Source organism: Coregonus clupeaformis, chromosome 10 (assembly GCF_020615455.1).
Source record: "Coregonus clupeaformis isolate EN_2021a chromosome 10, ASM2061545v1, whole genome shotgun sequence".
NCBI lineage: Eukaryota > Metazoa > Chordata > Actinopteri > Salmoniformes > Salmonidae > Coregonus > Coregonus clupeaformis.
The window spans coordinates 35,590,869-35,608,331 of NC_059201.1; the positions used below are offsets into that span (position 1 = coordinate 35,590,869).

The 17,463-nt window shown below is 45.6% G+C and overlaps 1 protein-coding gene across 1 annotated transcript in view; it reads left to right on the forward strand.

Annotated features, from left to right (window-relative positions):
- The window catches only part of LOC121557936 (mimecan-like), a 19,862-nt gene extending 17,177 nt beyond the window's left edge, over window positions 1–2,685 (forward strand). The window contains exons 4-6 of the mRNA XM_041871383.2: window positions 240–442; window positions 823–915; window positions 2,239–2,685. Of these exons, the coding sequence (XP_041727317.1) occupies window positions 240–442; window positions 823–915; window positions 2,239–2,409 (467 nt within the window). The 3' untranslated portion in view covers window positions 2,410–2,685. The remainder of the gene's footprint in view (window positions 1–239; window positions 443–822; window positions 916–2,238) is intronic.
- The last annotated feature ends 14,778 nt before the right edge of the window (window positions 2,686–17,463 follow it).

The window sequence follows — 17,463 nt, forward strand, 5'->3', positions numbered from 1 at the left end:
CCTATCAGAGCATGAGGGTTACAGCTTAGTAGTGTTATGTGCTAGATAAAACAACAATATCACAGAGTTCACATCCCCGGATCGACAATTCAGTTCTATTCTATTCTACTGCAATCTATTCTCTGAAGAGGAACGACCTGACGGGGAACTTGATCTCTGAAGTTATATTCTATTCTGAATCTAGAATTAGAATATGTTCTATGTTCTATGTTCTAAGTTCTATTCCATCTTATCTCCAGTGACTCTGAAGAGAATTGACCTGACGGGGAACCTGATCTCGGAGATCCAGGACGGAGCATTCTCCAAGCTGACCCTGCTGGAGGAACTCAATTTGGCTGAGAACCAACTGGTCAAGCTGCCCACGCTGCCCGGCAAGCTCACCACCTTCAACGCCAACCACAACCAGCTCAAAACCAAAGGGGTCAAGGCCAACGCCTTCAAGGTAGGTTTCAGTCTCTTATACTACAAAGTGGTTTATTAAGACACTCAACAACAATGTCTCCATCCCACTGGGATCTAAGTGGTTTATTAAGACACTCAACAACAATGTTTTTTTCAGGTAAGACAGTTCAATACATTGCATGTTGGTGTAGCTAGCTACAATGTAAACCACCTTGGGTGCTTGATTGTGGCTGGATAGGTGGCTGACCCTCCTTTTAATAACATACCAAAGCATGTTGGAATGATGGAGCCGTAATAAGGAATGAGAAATACTCCTGGTGTAGTGATTATTAAAAGGGCGAGGGGATATTTCAAGATGGATCATGACCGGCACATTTTAATACGGTTGGTGATGTTGCTCTGCATCTTCTCACCATGCAGAAACTGGAGAAGCTGGTTAACCTCTTCCTCGGAGACAATGCGCTGGAGGCCGTGCCAGTGATCCCTGAGAACGTCCGCGTAGTCCACCTTCAGGTCAGTACCACACACTAGACGTAGTCCACCTTCAGGTCAGTACCACACACTAGACGTAGTCCACCTTCAGGTCAGTACCACACACTAGACGTAGTCCACCTTCAGGTCAGTACCACAAACTAGACGTAGTCCACCTTCAGGTCAGTACCACACACTAGACGTAGTCCACCTTCAGGTCAGTACCACACACTAGACGTAGTCCACCTTCAGGTCAGTACCACACACTAGACTCAGACTGGACACTACAGAATGAGTCCAAATGGCATGAGGCCCTGAGTTTATCCTGACTAGGGTAGCGAAATTCCAGAAACTTTCCCAAAGTTGAAATGGTCAAATAGCTCTGCTGTTTGAGTGCTGTCTGGGGCCTGAGTTTCCCCTGAGTTTCTACAGCTCATACATGATCAGGAAATACTCCTAGTGCAGGGCCTACCTTTACCCAGGGATGGGCAACTCAGGGACTACCTTTACCCAGGGATGGGCAACTCAGGGACTACCTTTACCCAGGGATGGGCAACTCAGGGACTACCTTTACCCAGGGATGGGCAACTCAGGGACTACCTTTACCCAGGGATGGGCAACTGGCGTCCCGGAACTCGGAACTAGGTTGGGTTCCCAACGTACTGTTGAGAGTTAGAACAGTAGAACACACAAGATGCAGTTTTGAAATTTGGTCGTGCATCAGCAGTTTTTCTCTTGTTATGTCAGTCACTAACAGTCCCAACCAAATGTCGCTTAGGGCCCCAAAAGGCTAGGGCCGGCCCTGGCTACTGGTATAATGCATTTAGTTAAGAGAGTTAAAGCTGCAATATGTAACTTTTCGGGCGACCTGACCAAATTCACATAGAAATGTGTGTTATAGATCTGTCATTCTCATTGAAAGCAAGTCTAAGAAGCGGTAGATCTGTTCTATGTGCGCTATTTCTATGCTTCCCGTTCTTAAGTTTAGTTTTTGCGTCTTTTACTTTCGTTTTTTTACACCAGCTTCAAACAGCTGAAAATACAATATTTTTTGTTATATTTCACAGCAGTTTAGATGGTACAATAATTCTCTACATTAATTAGGCGAACTATTAGAATTTTTGCAACCAGGAAATGGCGGAGCGATTGGCGGAGCGACGACCTTCAAGTAGTTTAACTGCACAAATAGATTGACCGCATGTGTGAGTATGGATGTGCGTATGCAGACCCCGCGAGCCACTGCGGCCCCCCATGATGAGTTTAGAGTTTTTTTGTGGCCCACTACCCCCATCAAAGTTGCCCATCCCCTGTCCCGAGAGTAATAATGATCAATCTAACTGTACCCGCTCTTCTTCTCCTCTACAGAACAACAACATCACTGATGTCACCTCCGACACGTTCTGCAAGGGAAACAACACACACTACATAAGACCCAAACTGATGGAGGTGAGGTTGGACGGGAACCCAGTGCTGCTGTCTAAGCACCCCGACAGCTTCACCTGCCTCAAGTCTCTCCCCGTCGGACAGTACCGCTGAACAAAAGACTCCCTGGGGAAAGGTCTTCTGTAAAGGTTGCAACATTTCGGAAAACTTTTCCAAAATTCCCAGGTTTTCCAGAAATCCTAGTTGGAGGAGTCCTGGAATACTCCAACCAGGATTTCTGTATAACTAGGGGAATAAGCATCCAGAATCCTCCAACCAGGATTTCTGTATAACTAGGGGATTTAGGGAAAGTCTTCCGACGTCAGTGGACTTCCTGGTTAAATAACATTACAGTAGTAAAACAGACAACTTCTACAGGGCTTTCAGACAGACAGACAGACAGACAGACAGACAGACAGACAGACAGACAGACATGTAATAGATTCAACACAATGTATAGGTAGCTTAGTGGTTAAGAGCGTTGTGCCAGTAACCGAAAGGTCGCTGGTTCTAATCCCTGAGCTAACTAGGTGAAAAATCTGTCGATGTGCCCTTGAGCAAGGCACTTAACCCTAATTGCTCCTGTAAATCGCTCTGGATAAGAGCGTCTGCTAAATGACGTAAATGTAAATGTTATATGACTGGTCATCTACCCCATACATTACACTTCCGTCTGAACGTTCTTCTGTAAAATTGTGCCCAGGTCTTTCTCAGTCTCTTTCAGAAGGCTAGTGGGGCTGAAACGTTAGTGTCTCACTTTAGCAAGTCAGGCTTCCTCTCAGTGTTGTTTCTGATTTTACATTTAGACTGGTCTTGAACATAGCTTGAGCAAATCAGCTAAATAGTCTGAAGACCTTGTAAATACACCTTTCATTCAATGTTTGCTTCTGCATAATGTATGAATTATGACTTCTTCAAAATGTTGAGTCAAGCTTTTGGCTTTCTGAATTCTGTGAATTACCTTCATGTAACCTGGTTCTTAACTTAAAAACTCAAGTAGAAGTTGACTATAAATGTATCTTTGAAATATGTAGCCTTTAGTAAATGTGAACCTAATGCGTCTGTGTCCCAAAATTGTCATCTCTGATATTGAAATGGTGGAATCAGAGGTGGTATGATCCTTTTCTAAAGTCCTTTTCTTTCAATCATAATTACTAAAATAATGTAGGAATTATACCTGTGATTATTACTTGTGATTATTACATGTAATTATAACCTGTGATTAACAACTGTGTGTTATCACCTGTGATTATCACTTGATTACCAACTGTGATTAATACCTGTGATTATTACCTGTGATTATTAACTGTGATTCTCACCTGTGATTATTAACTGTGATTCTCACCTGTGATTATTACCTGTGATTATTACCTGTGATTATTACCTGTGATTATCACCTGTGATTATTACCTGTGATTATTACCTGTGATTATCGCTTGATTACCAACTGTGATTAATACCTGTGATTATTACCTGTGATTATTAACTGTGATTCTCACCTGTGATTATTAACTGTGATTCTCACCTGTGATTATTACCTGTGATTATTACCTGTGATTATTACCTGTGATTATTACCTGTGATTATTACCTGTGATTATTACCTGTGATTATCACCTGTGATTATTACCTGTGATTATTACCTGTGATTATCACGTGATTCTCACCTGTGATTATTAACTGTGATTCTCACCTGTGATTATTACCTGTGATTATTACCTGTGATTATTACCTGTGATTATTACCTGTGATTATCACGTGATTATTACCTGTGATTATTAACTGTGATTCTCACCTGTACAGTAAAAATAAAAATGTGTATTTGACTGTGGCTGTGTTTTTAAATATTTTTATCAAATTAAAATACTTTTAAAAAATTAAACCCTGCATGAAAGTCAACCAAACAAAAACCTATTTTGTTTTTCAGAGTGTAATTTGTGAACAACAACAACCGTAAACATTGACATGGTATAGAGAAGGGATTAAAGGCGAGGGATAACTTTCTCCACAATAACAAACTATGAACTGTAAGGAAAGCAAATATCTACGGGTTAGCAGTTTAGCACACATTCAAATAGGGAAGATCTGGGTTAATAATATTCCTTTAAGCCAGCCAACTTGGAAGACACGACCACTACATACTCTAAGTAACTAGGAGAATGGTTTCCAATCCATATTGCTCCTGCAGTTTGATTTCCTTTGCCATCTTTGATATACAAAATGTTTTCAGATCTCCCCCCTCTAATACACACACACAACACACACACACACACACACACACACACACACACACACTTCAATTCATGAAATAAGCCTGATTCTCAAACAAGAACACGATGTGATATCTGGCTAAATATATCACACCGAGCTACTGCTCATCTGTAAGCTTGACGGGTTGACTAGGCTATAAGAGGTTGACTAGGCTATAAGAGGTTGACTAGGCTATAAGAGGTTGACTAGTCTATAAGAGGTTGACTAGGCTATAAGAGGTTGACTAGGCTATAAGAGGTTGACTAGTCTATAAGAGGTTGACTAGGCTATAAGAGGTTGACTAGGCTATAAGAGGTTGACTAGGCTATAAGAGGTTGACTAGTCTATAAGAGGTTGACTAGGCTATAAGAGGTTGACTAGGCTATAAGAGGTTGACTAGGCTATAAGAGGTTGACTAGGCTATAAGAGGTTGACTAGGCTATAAGAGGTTGACTAGTCTATAAGAGGTTGACTAGGCTATAAGAGGTTGACTAGGCTATAAGAGGTTGACTAGGCTATAAGAGGTTGACTAGGCTATACGAGGTTGACTAGTCTATAAGAGGTTGACTAGGCTATAAGAGGTTGACTAGGCTATAAGAGGTTGACTAGGCTATAAGAGGTTGACTAGGCTATAAGAGGTTGACAAGGCTATAAGAGGTTGACTAGTCTATAAGAGGTTGACTAGGCTATAAGAGGTTGACTAGGCTATAAGAGGTTGACTAGTCTATAAGAGGTTGACTAGGCTATAAGAGGTTGACTAGGCTATACGAGGTTGACTAGTCTATACGAGGTTGACTAGTCTATAAGAGGTTGACTAGTCTATACGAGGTTGACTAGTCTATACGAGGTTGACTAGTCTATAAGAGGTTGACTAGGCTATATGAGGTTGACTAGGCTATAAGAGGTTGACTAGGCTATAAGAGGTTGACTAGGCTATACGAGGTTGACTAGTCTATACGAGGTTGACTAGGCTATAAGAGGTTGACTAGGCTATATGAGGTTGACTAGGCTATAAGAGGTTGACTAGGCTATAAGAGGTTGACTAGGCTATAAGAGGTTGACTAGGCTATATGAGGTTAACTAGGCTATAAGAGGTTGACTAGGCTATAAGCAGCCGGGTCATATAGACTAGACGTCATATAGTAAAAGTAAATGCAGTGTATAAAATCGAGCACACCGCCATGCAATCTCCATAGACAAACATTGGCAGTATAATGGCCTTACTGAAGAGCTCAGTGACTTTCAACGTGGCACCGTCATAGGACGCCACCTTTCCAACAAGTCAGTTTGTAAAATGTCTGCCCTGCTAGAGCTGCCCCGGTCAACTGTAAGTGCTGTTATTGTGAAGTGGAAACATCTAGGAGCAACAACGGCTCAGCCGCGAAGTGGTAGGCCACACAAGCTCACAGAACAGGACCGCCAAGTGCTGAAGTGCGTAAAAATCGTCTGTCCTCGGTTGCAACACTCACTACCGAGTTCCAAACTGCCTCTAGAAGCAACGTCAGCACAATAACTGTTCGTCGGGAGCTTCATGAAATGGGTTTCCATGGCCGAGCAGCCGCACACAAGCCTAAGATCACCATGTGCAATGCCAAGCGTCGGCTGGAGTGGTGTAAAGCTCACCGCCATTGGACTCTGGAGCAGTGGAAATGCGTTCTCTGGAGTGATGAATCACACTTCAAATCAAATCAAATCAAATCAAATCGAATTTTATTGGTCACATGCGCCGAATACAACAGGTGCAGACATTACAGTGAAATGCTTACTTACAGCCCTTAACCAACAGTGCATTTATTTTTTACAAAAAAAGTAAAAAAATAAAACAACAACAAAAAAAGTGTTGAGAGAAAAAAGAGCAGAAGTAAAATAAAGTGACAGTAGGGAGGCTATATATACAGTAAAATAAAGTGACAGTAGGGAGGCTATATATACAGGGGGGTACCGTTGCATAGTCAATGTGCGGGGGCACCGGCTAGTTGAGGTAGTTGAGGTAATATGTACATGTAGGTAGAGTTAAAGTGACTATGCATAAATAATTAACAGAGTAGCAGCAGCGTAAAAAGGATGGGGTGGGGGGGCAGTGCAAATAGTCCGGGTAGACATGATTAGCTGTTCAGGAGTCTTATGGCTTGGGGGTAGAAGCTGTTGAGAAGTCTTTTGGACCTAGACTTGGCACTCCGGTACCGCTTGCCGTGTGGTAGCAGAGAGAACAGTCTATGACTAGGGTGGCTGGAGTCTTTGACAATTTTGAGGGCCTTCCTCTGACACCGCCTGGTATAGAGGTCCTGGATGGCAGGAAGCTTGGCCCCAGTGATGTACTGGGCCGTACGCACTACCCTCTGTAGTGCCTTGCGGTCGGAGGCCAAGCAGTTGCCATACCAGGTGGTGATGCAACCAGTCAGGATGTCTCGATGGTGCAGCTGTAGAATTTTTTGAGGATCTGAGGACCCATGCCAAATCTTTTCAGTCTCCTGAGGGGGAATAGGCTTTGTTGTGCCCTCTTCACGACTGTCTTGGTGTGTTTGGACCATGATAGTTCGTTGGTGATGTGGACACCAAGGAACTTGAAGCTCTCAACCTGTTCCACTACAGCCCCGTCGATGAGAATGGGGGCGTGCTCAGTCCTCTTTTTTTTCCTGTAGTCCACAATCATCTCCTTTGTCTTGGTCACGTTGAGGGAGAGGTTGTTGTCCTGGCACCACACGGCCAGGTCTCTGACCTCCTCCCTATAGGCTGTCTCATCGTTGTCGGTGATCAGGCCTACCACTGTTGTGTCGTCGGCAAACTTAATGATGGTGTTGGAGTCGTGCCTGGCCATGCAGTCATGGGTGAACAGAGAGTACAGGAGGGGGACTGAGCACGCACCCCTGAGGGCCCCCGTGTTGAGGATCAGTGTGGCAGATGTGTTGTTACCTACCCTTACCACCTGGGGGCGGCCCGTCAGGAAGTCCAGGATCCAGTTGCAGAGGGAGGTGTTTAGTCCCAGGATCCTTAGCTTAGTGATGAGCTTAGAGGGCACTATGGTGTTGAATGCTGAGCTGTAGTCAATGAATAGCATTCTCACGTAGGTGTTCCTCTTGTCCAGGTGGGAAAGGGCAGTGTGGAGTGCAATAGAGATTGCATCATCTGTGGATCTGTTGGGGCGGTATGCAAATTGGAGTGGGTCTAGGGTTTCTGGGATTATGCTGTTGATGTGAGCCATGACCAGCCTTTCAAAGCACTTCATGGCTACAGACGTCAGTGCTACGGGTCGGTAGTCATTTAGGCAGGTTATCTTAGAGTCCTTGGGCACGGGGACTATAGTGGTCTGCTTGAAACATGTTGGTATTACAGACTCAGTCAGGGACATGTTGAAAATGTCAGTGAAGACACTTGCCAGTTGGTCAGCACATGCTCGGAGTACACGTCCTGGTAATCCGTCTGGCCCTGCGGCCTTGTGAATGTTGACCTGCTTAAAAGTCTTACTCACATCGGCTACGGAGAGCGTGATCACATAGTCATCCGGAACAGCTGGTGCTCTCATGCATGCTTCAGTGTTGCTTGCCTCAAGCGAGCATAGAAGTGGTTTAGCTTGGTCTGGTAGGCTTGTGTCACTGGGCAGCTCGCGGCTGTGCTTCCCTTTGTAGTCTGTAATAGTTTTCAAGCCCTGCCACATCCGACGAGCGTCATAGCCAGTGTAGTACGATTCAATCTTAGTCCTGTATTGACTCTTTGCCTATTTGATGGTTCGTCGGAGGTCATAGCGGGAGTCCCGTTCCTTGAAAGCGGCAGCTCTACCCTTTAGCTCAGTGCGGATGTTTCCTGTAATCCATGGCTTCTGGTTGGGGTATGTACGTACGGTCACTGTGGGGACGACATCATCGATGCACTTATTGATGAAGCCAGTGACTGATGTGGTGTACTCCTCAATGCTGTCTGAAGAATCCCGGAACATGTTCCAGTCTGTGCTAGCAAAACAGTCCTGTAGCTTAGCATCTGCGTCATCTGACCACTTTTTTATTAACCGAGTCACTGGTGCTTCCTGCTTTAGTTTTTGCTTATAAGCAGGAATCAGGAGGATAGAGTTATGGTCAGATTTGCCAAATGGAGGGCGAGGGAGAGCTTTGTATGCGTCTCTGTGTGTGGAGTAAAGGTGGTCTAGAGTTTTTTTTCCTCTGGTTGCACATTTAACATGCTGATAGAAATGAGGTAGAACGGATTTAAGTTTCCCTGCATTAAAGTCCCTGGCCACTAGGAGCGCTGCATCTGGATGAGTGTTTTCCTGTTGGCACTCCGATGGACGAATCTGGGTTTGGCGGATGCCAGGAGAACGCTACCTGCCCCAATGCATAGTGCCAACTGTAGTTTGGTGGAGGAGGAATAATGGTCTGGGGCTGTTTTTCATGGTTCGGGCTAGGCCCCTTAGTTCCATTGAAGGGAAATCTTAACGCTACAGCATATAATGACATTCTAGACGAATCTGTGCTTCCAACTTTGTGACAACAGTTTGGGGAAGGCCCTTTCCTGTTTCAGCATGACAATGCCCCCGTGCACAAAGCAAGGTCCGTACAGAAATGGTTTGTCGAGATCGGTGTGAAAGAACTTGACTGGCCTGCACAGATTACTACTCCATTATAAAGTCCTCAAGGAAATATGAGTATAGAGAGCAAGTTGATCCTCTTAACAGAGAAGTGTAGAGAGCAAGTTGATCCTCTTAACAGAGAAGTGTAGAGAGCAAGTTGATCCTCTTAACAGAGAAGTGTAGAGAGCCAGTTGATCCTCTTAACAGAGAAGTGTAGAGAGCAAGTTGATCCTCTTAACAGAGAAGTGTAGAGAGCCAGTTGATCCTCTTAACAGAGAAGTGTAGCGAGCCAGTTGATCCTCTTAACAGAGAAGTGTAGAGAGCCAGTTGATCCTCTTAACAGAGAAGTGTAGAGAGCAAGTTGATCCTCTTAACAGAGAAGTGTAGAGAGCCAGTTGATCCTCTTAACAGAGAAGTGTAGCGAGCCAGTTGATCCTCTTAACAGAGAAGTGTAGAGAGCCAGTTGATCCTCTTAACAGAGAAGTGTAGAGAGCCAGTTGATCCTCTTAACAGAGAAGTGTAGCGAGCCAGTTGAGCCTCTTAACAGAGAAGTGTAGCGAGCCAGTTGAGCCAGTATTGAAGATAATCTTTTCCATGATATAGCCTAATCCATTATAAAGTCCTCAAGGAAATATGAGTATAGAGAGCCAGTTGATCCTCTTAACAGAGAAGTGTAGAGAGCCAGTTGATCCTCTTCACAGAGAAGTGTAGAGAGCCAGTTGATCCTCTTAACAGAGAAGTATTTCAGAGTAAAGCACTCTGCCTACCAGACAGTCTCAACGGGAGGTTCCCTTCTTACACGGACTATTGTTGTCAATAGGTTTTTACTCAAACACTTCTCAGACTAGCTAAATATTGGCTTAATAAAACGTGAAAGTGTTTAACCTTTTTAGCATTGTCATTTATGGGAGTAAAGATGGACTAAAGATCTGCATCCAAAATGGCACCCTATTCCCTACCTTTGACCAGGGCCAAAAGCCATTTGGGACAAACTAGTGCTGAGCAATTGACCGAAATGTTGGATATTTTTCAGTTGTTAAACAACTAATGGACAGACTTCTGTTAAATAATTAGATTTCCATTTCATTCTATTTTTTTTTCTGTGAGCTCAATGCTCAGTTTCTCTAGAGATAAATCAGATCGAACAGTGAGATGTAGTAGGGAGCTGTAGTTTTCAACAGGCAGAAAACGAGGGAATGAACTACAATTAACATGATCCATTGCACCTACCTGTCCGGTTTGTGTGGGGCAAACATGGAGACAGAGGGATAGAGAGCAGTTGCTTCGGGAGGTATCTCTACTAGGAAATACATGATCTAAGTGATTGATAGTTGGTTTTCAGCACTCATAAAAGTATGCCTTATTTACTTTGAAGTTCTATAGAGATGAGATGAAGACTTGGAATGAAATAATAAAGTCATCAAATAAAACAAATGCAATACACACTACTGAAATATTTTAGTAAAGTAAAGTCACTACCATCATTGGACTTGTAATAATTGTTTTATTCTGTGTTGTTACAGCATTCAACCCACAAAATGCATAGTGCATTTAATAATACAAAATAATGATTTGAAACCGAAATCTAAAACAGTGATTATTTCTTTAAAAAATCTCACTGAAACCGAACCGACCTCAAAAGCTCAAATCGCTCAGCACAAGGACAGACCAAATGTTTTCTGCAGAAGAGAAAACATGCCGTTTCTATTTGGAAGGAGCAGATCTGTTGAAATCTGCAGATTGAAGTGGATAAATTCACTAAAGTAAAAAACACAAACCAAACATCTGTCTATAAACTTAACACTCACTCAGGAGAATCGATTCAGCAATAAAATGGCTTCAATCTACGGCTACTTTTCCACTACTAGGCAAATACAACCAGAGAGATGATGCCAAGGCTCTGGTCGAGCCAGACACAAACGCCTGAGTCCCAACTAGTGCCCTATTCCCTGAATAGTGCACTACTTCTTACCAGAGCCCTGCACACTATCCCCTACATAGTGCCCTTCTTTTGACCAAAAGCCCTATGAGCCCTGGTCAACAGTAGTACACTACATAGGGAATAGGGTGCCATTTGGGATGCAGTGAGAGACCAGTCTTCCAGCAGCGCAGACTAGGGACAACAGATTGGTTCTCATCAAACAACAGCCTGTAGATGTCACTCTAGCCTGGGCAGTGAGCCCACTGGCCAGAACCAATGTTATACACACCCACCCTTTGATCCTGCTCCAACGTTGTAAGAAGTGTTCTTCTCTATAATAGTGTCTAGTAGAGAACTAAACAAACTAAAACCAATGTCAACAGATGAGCTGAACAACAACAACAACAGTCTCATTTCTGGGTAGTTTCATGTTTTACATTTACAGATGATGTGGATCTATAAGTGGGTCTATACCATTATGATGTGGATCTATAACTATATAAATAACGCTGCTTGCACCCGCACACCCGACTAGAATCACTACTCTCGACGGGTCTGACCTAGAGTATGTGGACAACTACAAATATCTAGGTGTCTGGTTAGACTGTAAACTCTCCTTCCAGACTCACATTAAGAATCTCCAATCAAAAGTTAGATCTAGAATCGGCTTCCTATTTCGCAACAAAGCCTCCTTCACTCATCCTGCCAAACATGCCCTCGTAAAACTGACTATCCTACGAATCCTTGACTTTGGCGATGTCATTTACAAAATAACCTCCAACACTCTACTCGGCAAATTGGATGTAGTCTATCACAGTGCCATCCGTTTTGTCTCCAAAGCCCCATACACTACCCACCACTGTGACCTGTACGCTCTTGTTGGCTGGCCCTCACTACATATTCGTCGCCAAACCCACTGGCTCCAGGCCATCTATAAATCACTGCTAGGCAAATCCCCGCCTTATCTTAGCTCATTGGTCACCATAGCAACACCCACCCGTAGTCTGCGCTCCAGCAGGTATATCTCACTGGTCATCCCCAATGCCAACACCTCCTTTGGCCGCCATTCCTTCCAGTTCTCTGCTGCCAATGACTGGAACGAACTGCAAAAATCTCTGAAGCTGGAGACTCTTATCTCCCTCACTAACTTTAAGCATCAGTTGTCAGAGCACCTTACCGATTCACTGCACCTGTACACAGCCCATCTGTAATTAGCCCATCCAACTACCTCATCCCCATATTGTTATTTATTTTGCTCATTTGTACCCCAGTATCTCTATTTGCACATAATCTCTTGCACATCTATCATTCCAGTGTTAATACTAATTGTAATTATTTTGCACTATGGCCTATTTATTGCCTTACCTCCATAACTTGCTACATTTGCACACACTGTATATATATTTTCTGTTGTATTTTTGACTTTATGTTTTTTACCCCATATGTAACTCTGTGTTGTTTTTATCGCACTGCTTTGCTTTATCTTGGCCAGGTCGCAGTTGTAAATGAGAACTTGTTCTCAACTGGCTTACCTGGTTAAATAAAGGTTAAATAAAATAAAAAATAAAAAAAAGTGTTGAAAAACAACGTGTCAATATTCAGCTGACTGGCTTTCTTGATGTCTATAGTATTCTCTCTGGTCAGGTTTTGGATGTGCCACTGCAACCTTAAAGGTCCTAAATGATGTCACCATTGCCCTTGATTCTAAGCAATGTTGTGCTGCTATTTGTATTGACTTGGCCAAAGCTTTTGATACGGTAGACCGTTCCATCCTTGTGGGCCGGCTAAGGAGTATTGGTGTCTCTGAGGGGTCTTTGGTCTGGTTTGCTAACTACCTCTCTCAAAGAGTGCAGTGTATAAAGTCAGAACATCGGCTGTCTCAGCCACTGCCTGTCACCAAGGGAGTACCCCAAGGCTCCATCCTAGGCCCCACGCTCTTCTCAGGCAGTAGGAAGCTCTCTCATCCATTTATATGCAGATGATACAGTCATATACTCAGCTGGCCCCTCCCCTCCCCGGATTATGTGTTAAACGCTCTACAACAAAGCTTTCTTAGTGTCCAACAAGCTTTCTCTGTCCTTAACCTTGTTCTGAACACCTCCAAAACAAAGGTCATACTCCTCTGTAAACTGGTCATCTCTGTGTATCCGCCACAAGACCCACTGGTTGATGCTTATTTATAAAACCCTCTTAGGCCTCACTCCCCCCTATCTGAGATACCTACTGCAGCCCTCATCCTCCACATACAACACCCGTTCTGCCAGTCACATTCTATTAAAGGTCCACAAAGCACACACATCCCTGGGTCGCTCCTCTTTTCAGTTCGCTGCAGCTAGCGACTGGAACGAGCTGCAAAAAACACTAAAACTGGACAGTTTTATCTCCATCTCTTCATTAAAAGACTCAATCATGGACACTCTTACTGACAGTTGTGGCTGCTTCGCGTGATGTATTGTTGTCTCTACCTTCTTGCCCTTTGTGCTGTTGTCTGTGCCCAATAATGTTTGTACCATGTTGTGTTGCTACCATGTTGTGTTGCTGTCATGTTGTGCTGCTACCATGTTGTGCTGCTACCATGTTGTGTTGCTACCATGCTGTGTTGTCATGTGTTGCTGCCAACACTACATAAAGGTCTCTCTTTATGTAGTGTTGTGGTGTCTCTCTTTATGTAGTGTTGTGGTGTCTCTCTTTATGTAGTGTTGTGGTGTCTCTCTTTATGTAGTGTTGTGGTGTCTCTCTTTATGTAGTGTTGTGGTGTCTCTCTTTATGTAGTGTTGTGGTGTCTCTCTTTATGTAGTGTTGTGGTGTCTCTCTTTATGTAGTGTTGTGGTGTCTCTTTATGTAGTGTTGTGGTGTCTCTCTTTATGTAGTGTTGTGGTGTCTCTCTTTATGTAGTGTTGTGGTGTCTCTCTTTATGTAGTGTTGTGGTGTCTCTCTTTATGTAGTGTTGTGGTGTCTCTATGTAGTGTTGTGGTGTCTCTCTTTATGTAGTGTTGTGGTGTCTCTCTTTATGTAGTGTTGTGGTGTCTCTCTTTATGTAGTGTTGTGGTGTCTCTCTTGTCGTGATGTGTGTTTTGTCCTATATTTTTATTTTTAATCCCAGCCCCCGTCCCCGTATGAGGCCTTTTGCCTTTTGGTAGGCCACCATTGTAAATAAGAATGTGTTCTTAAATGACTTGTCTAGTTAAATAAAGGTTAAAATAAAAAATAAAAAATGTGCTCTATAGTCACAACATTGCAGTATTATTGCAGGCTGTTGTTTTCTGTTGTGAATCTGATACCAGAGTGCTTGGTGTTACTTGGTTTCCAGGCAACAGGTAAACAGTTAAAGGTTGTAATAACCCCCAAACTGAGGTGTAGAAAGTCATAATCTGTGCTGACTAAATATCCTTCCTCTGCTCTGTAGTCTGACATATAGTTATACACTGCCCCCATGTGTTGAAGACTGCATATAACAGTGAGAAAAGCACTAGTTCTCTCAACCTCCTAGCATCTCTCCAACAATTCCCCCGCAGAAATAAAAGCATAATCCTGGGGGGTGGAGGGATAGAGAGATGGGGTGGAGGGATAGAGAGATGGGGTGGAGGGATAGAGAGATGGGGTGGAGGGATAGAGAGATGGGGGGTGGAGGGATAGAGAGATGGGGGGTGGAGGGATAGAGAGATGGGGTGGAGGGATAGAGAGATGGGGTGGAGGGACAGAGAGATGGGGTGGAGGGATAGAGAGATGGGGGTGGAGGGATAGAGAGATGGGGGTGGAGGGATAGAGAGATGGGGTGGAGGGACAGAGAGATGGGGTGGAGGGATAGAGAGATGGGGTGGAGGGATAGAGAGATGGGGTGGAGGGACAGAGAGATGGGGTGGAGGGATAGAGAGATGGGGTGGAGGTATAGAGAGATGGGGTGGAGGGACAGAGAGATGGGGGTGGAGGGACAGAGAGATGGGGTGGAGGGATAGAGAGATGGGGTGGAGGGATAGAGAGATGGGGTGGAGGGATAGAGAGATGGGGTGGAGGGATAGAGAGATGGGGTGGAGGGATAGAGAGATGGGGTGGAGGGACAGAGAGATGGGGTGGAGGGATAGAGAGATGGGGTGGAGGTATAGAGAGATGGGGTGGAGGGACAGAGAGATGGGGGTGGAGGGACAGAGAGATGGGGTGGAGGGATAGAGAGATGGGGTGGAGGGATAGAGAGATGGGGGGTGGAGGGATAGAGAGATGGGGGTGGAGGGATAGAGAGATGGGGGTGGAGGTATTGAGAGATGGGGTGGAGGTATAGAGAGATGGGGGTGGAGGGACAGAGAGATGGGGTGGAGGGACAGAGAGATGGGGGTGGAGGGATAGAGAGATGGGGTGGAGGGATAGAGAGATGGGGTGGAGGGATAGAGAGATGGGGTGGAGGGATAGAGAGATGGGGGTGGAGGGACAGAGAGATGGGGTGGAGGGATAGAGAGATGGGGTGGAGGGATAGAGAGATGGGGGGTGGAGGGATAGAGAGATGGGGGTGGAGGGACAGAGATATGGGGTGGAGGGATAGAGAGATGGGGTGGAGGGACAGAGAGATGGGGTGGAGGGATAGAGAGATGGGGGGTGGAGGGATAGAGAGATGGGGGTGGAGAGATTGAGAGATGGGGTGGAGGGATAGAGAGATGGGGTGGAGGGATAGAGAGATGGGGGGTGGAGGGATAGAGAGATGGGGTGGAGGGACAGAGAGATGGGGTGGAGGGATAAAGAGATGGGGGTGGAGGGATAGAGAGATGGGGTGGAGGGATAGAGAGATGGGGTGGAGGGACAGAGAGATGGGGTGGAGGGATAGAGAGATGGGGTGGAGGGATAGAGAGATGGGGTGGAGGGATAGAGAGATGGGGGGTGGAGGGATAGAGAGATGGGGTGGAGGGACAGAGAGATGGGGTGGAGGGATAGAGAGATGGGGTGGAGGGACAGAGAGATGGGGTGGAGGGATAGAGAGATGGGGTGGAGGGATAGAGAGATGGGGTGGAGGGATAGAGAGATGGGGTGGAGGGATAGAGAGATGGGGTGGAGGGATAGAGAGATGGGGTGGAGGGATAGAGAGATGGGGGTGGAGGGATAGAGAGATGGGGTGGAGGGATAGAGAGATGGGGTGGAGGGATAGAGAGATGGGGTGGAGGGATAGAGAGATGGGGTGGAGGGACAGAGAGATGGGGTGGAGGGATAGAGAGATGGGGTGGAGGGATAGAGAGATGGGGTGGAGGGATAGAGAGATGGGGTGGAGGGATAGAGAGATGGGGTGGAGGGATAGAGAGATGGGGTGGAGGGATAGAGAGATGGGGTGGAGGGATAGAGAGATGGGGGTGGAGGGATAGAGAGATGGGGGTGGAGGGATAGAGAGATGGGGTGGAGGGATAGAGAGATGGGGGTGGAGGGACAGAGAGATGGGGTGGAGGGACAGAGAGATGGGGTGGAGGGATAGAGAGATGGGGTGGAGGGATAGAGAGATGGGGTGGAGGGATAGAGAGATGGGGGTGGAGGGATAGAGAGATGGGGTGGAGGGATAGAGAGATGGGGTGGAGGGATAGAGAGATGGGGTGGAGGGATAGAGAGATGGGGGGTGGAGGGACAGAGAGATGGGGGGTGGAGGGATAGAGAGATGGGGGTGGAGGGATAGAGAGATGGGGTGGAGGGATAGAGAGATGGGGGTGGAGGGATAGAGAGATGGGGGTGGAGGGATATAGAGATGGGGTGGAGGGATAGAGAGATGGGGGTGGAGGGATAGAGAGATGGGGGTGGAGGGATAGAGAGATGGGGTGGAGGGATAGAGAGATGGGGTGGAGGGATAGTGTTATGATTTAACTGGATAGAACCCAAATGCAGACAAGTACACCAAGCCAGAGAAGTTTTAACAGGTTTATTTACAATGTTCCAAGTCCAGGTTTCCAAATATAGGGGAAGAGCAAGTCCAGGTACAGGGAGGGTAACAGATCCAGATCAGGGCAGGTGTGGTACCGTAATGTCCTAGTGTCCGTGGTGAGTCCAAAAGAGAGGTCCGGTAATGGAGAGCAGGATGGTGGTGGCAGGAGTGAAGCGGAGGCAGGAGTCAGGTTCCAAATATCTGTGGCACAGGAGAAAAAGTAAATATAACAGGCCAAAAACACAAAGAGCAAAAATAACCAGGTTGAGTCGGCAGCGAGACTAACATGGTCGTCTTGACTATGATCTGACGATGAGTGGTAAGTTTGACCGGGTCTTAAAGGCTGAGGTGATTATGGTGAATGAGCTGCAGCTGGAACCCTGACTCCCGCACACCAGACTTCACTCCTGCAATCAAGGACAGACAGAGGGGAGGGAGAGAGCAGAGAGAGCTACCTAGCAGTAGTAGGCCTAACAGTACCCCCCCTCTACGGACGCCACCTGGCGGCCGACGGGGTTTATCGGGATGTAACCTATGAAACTCTCGGACC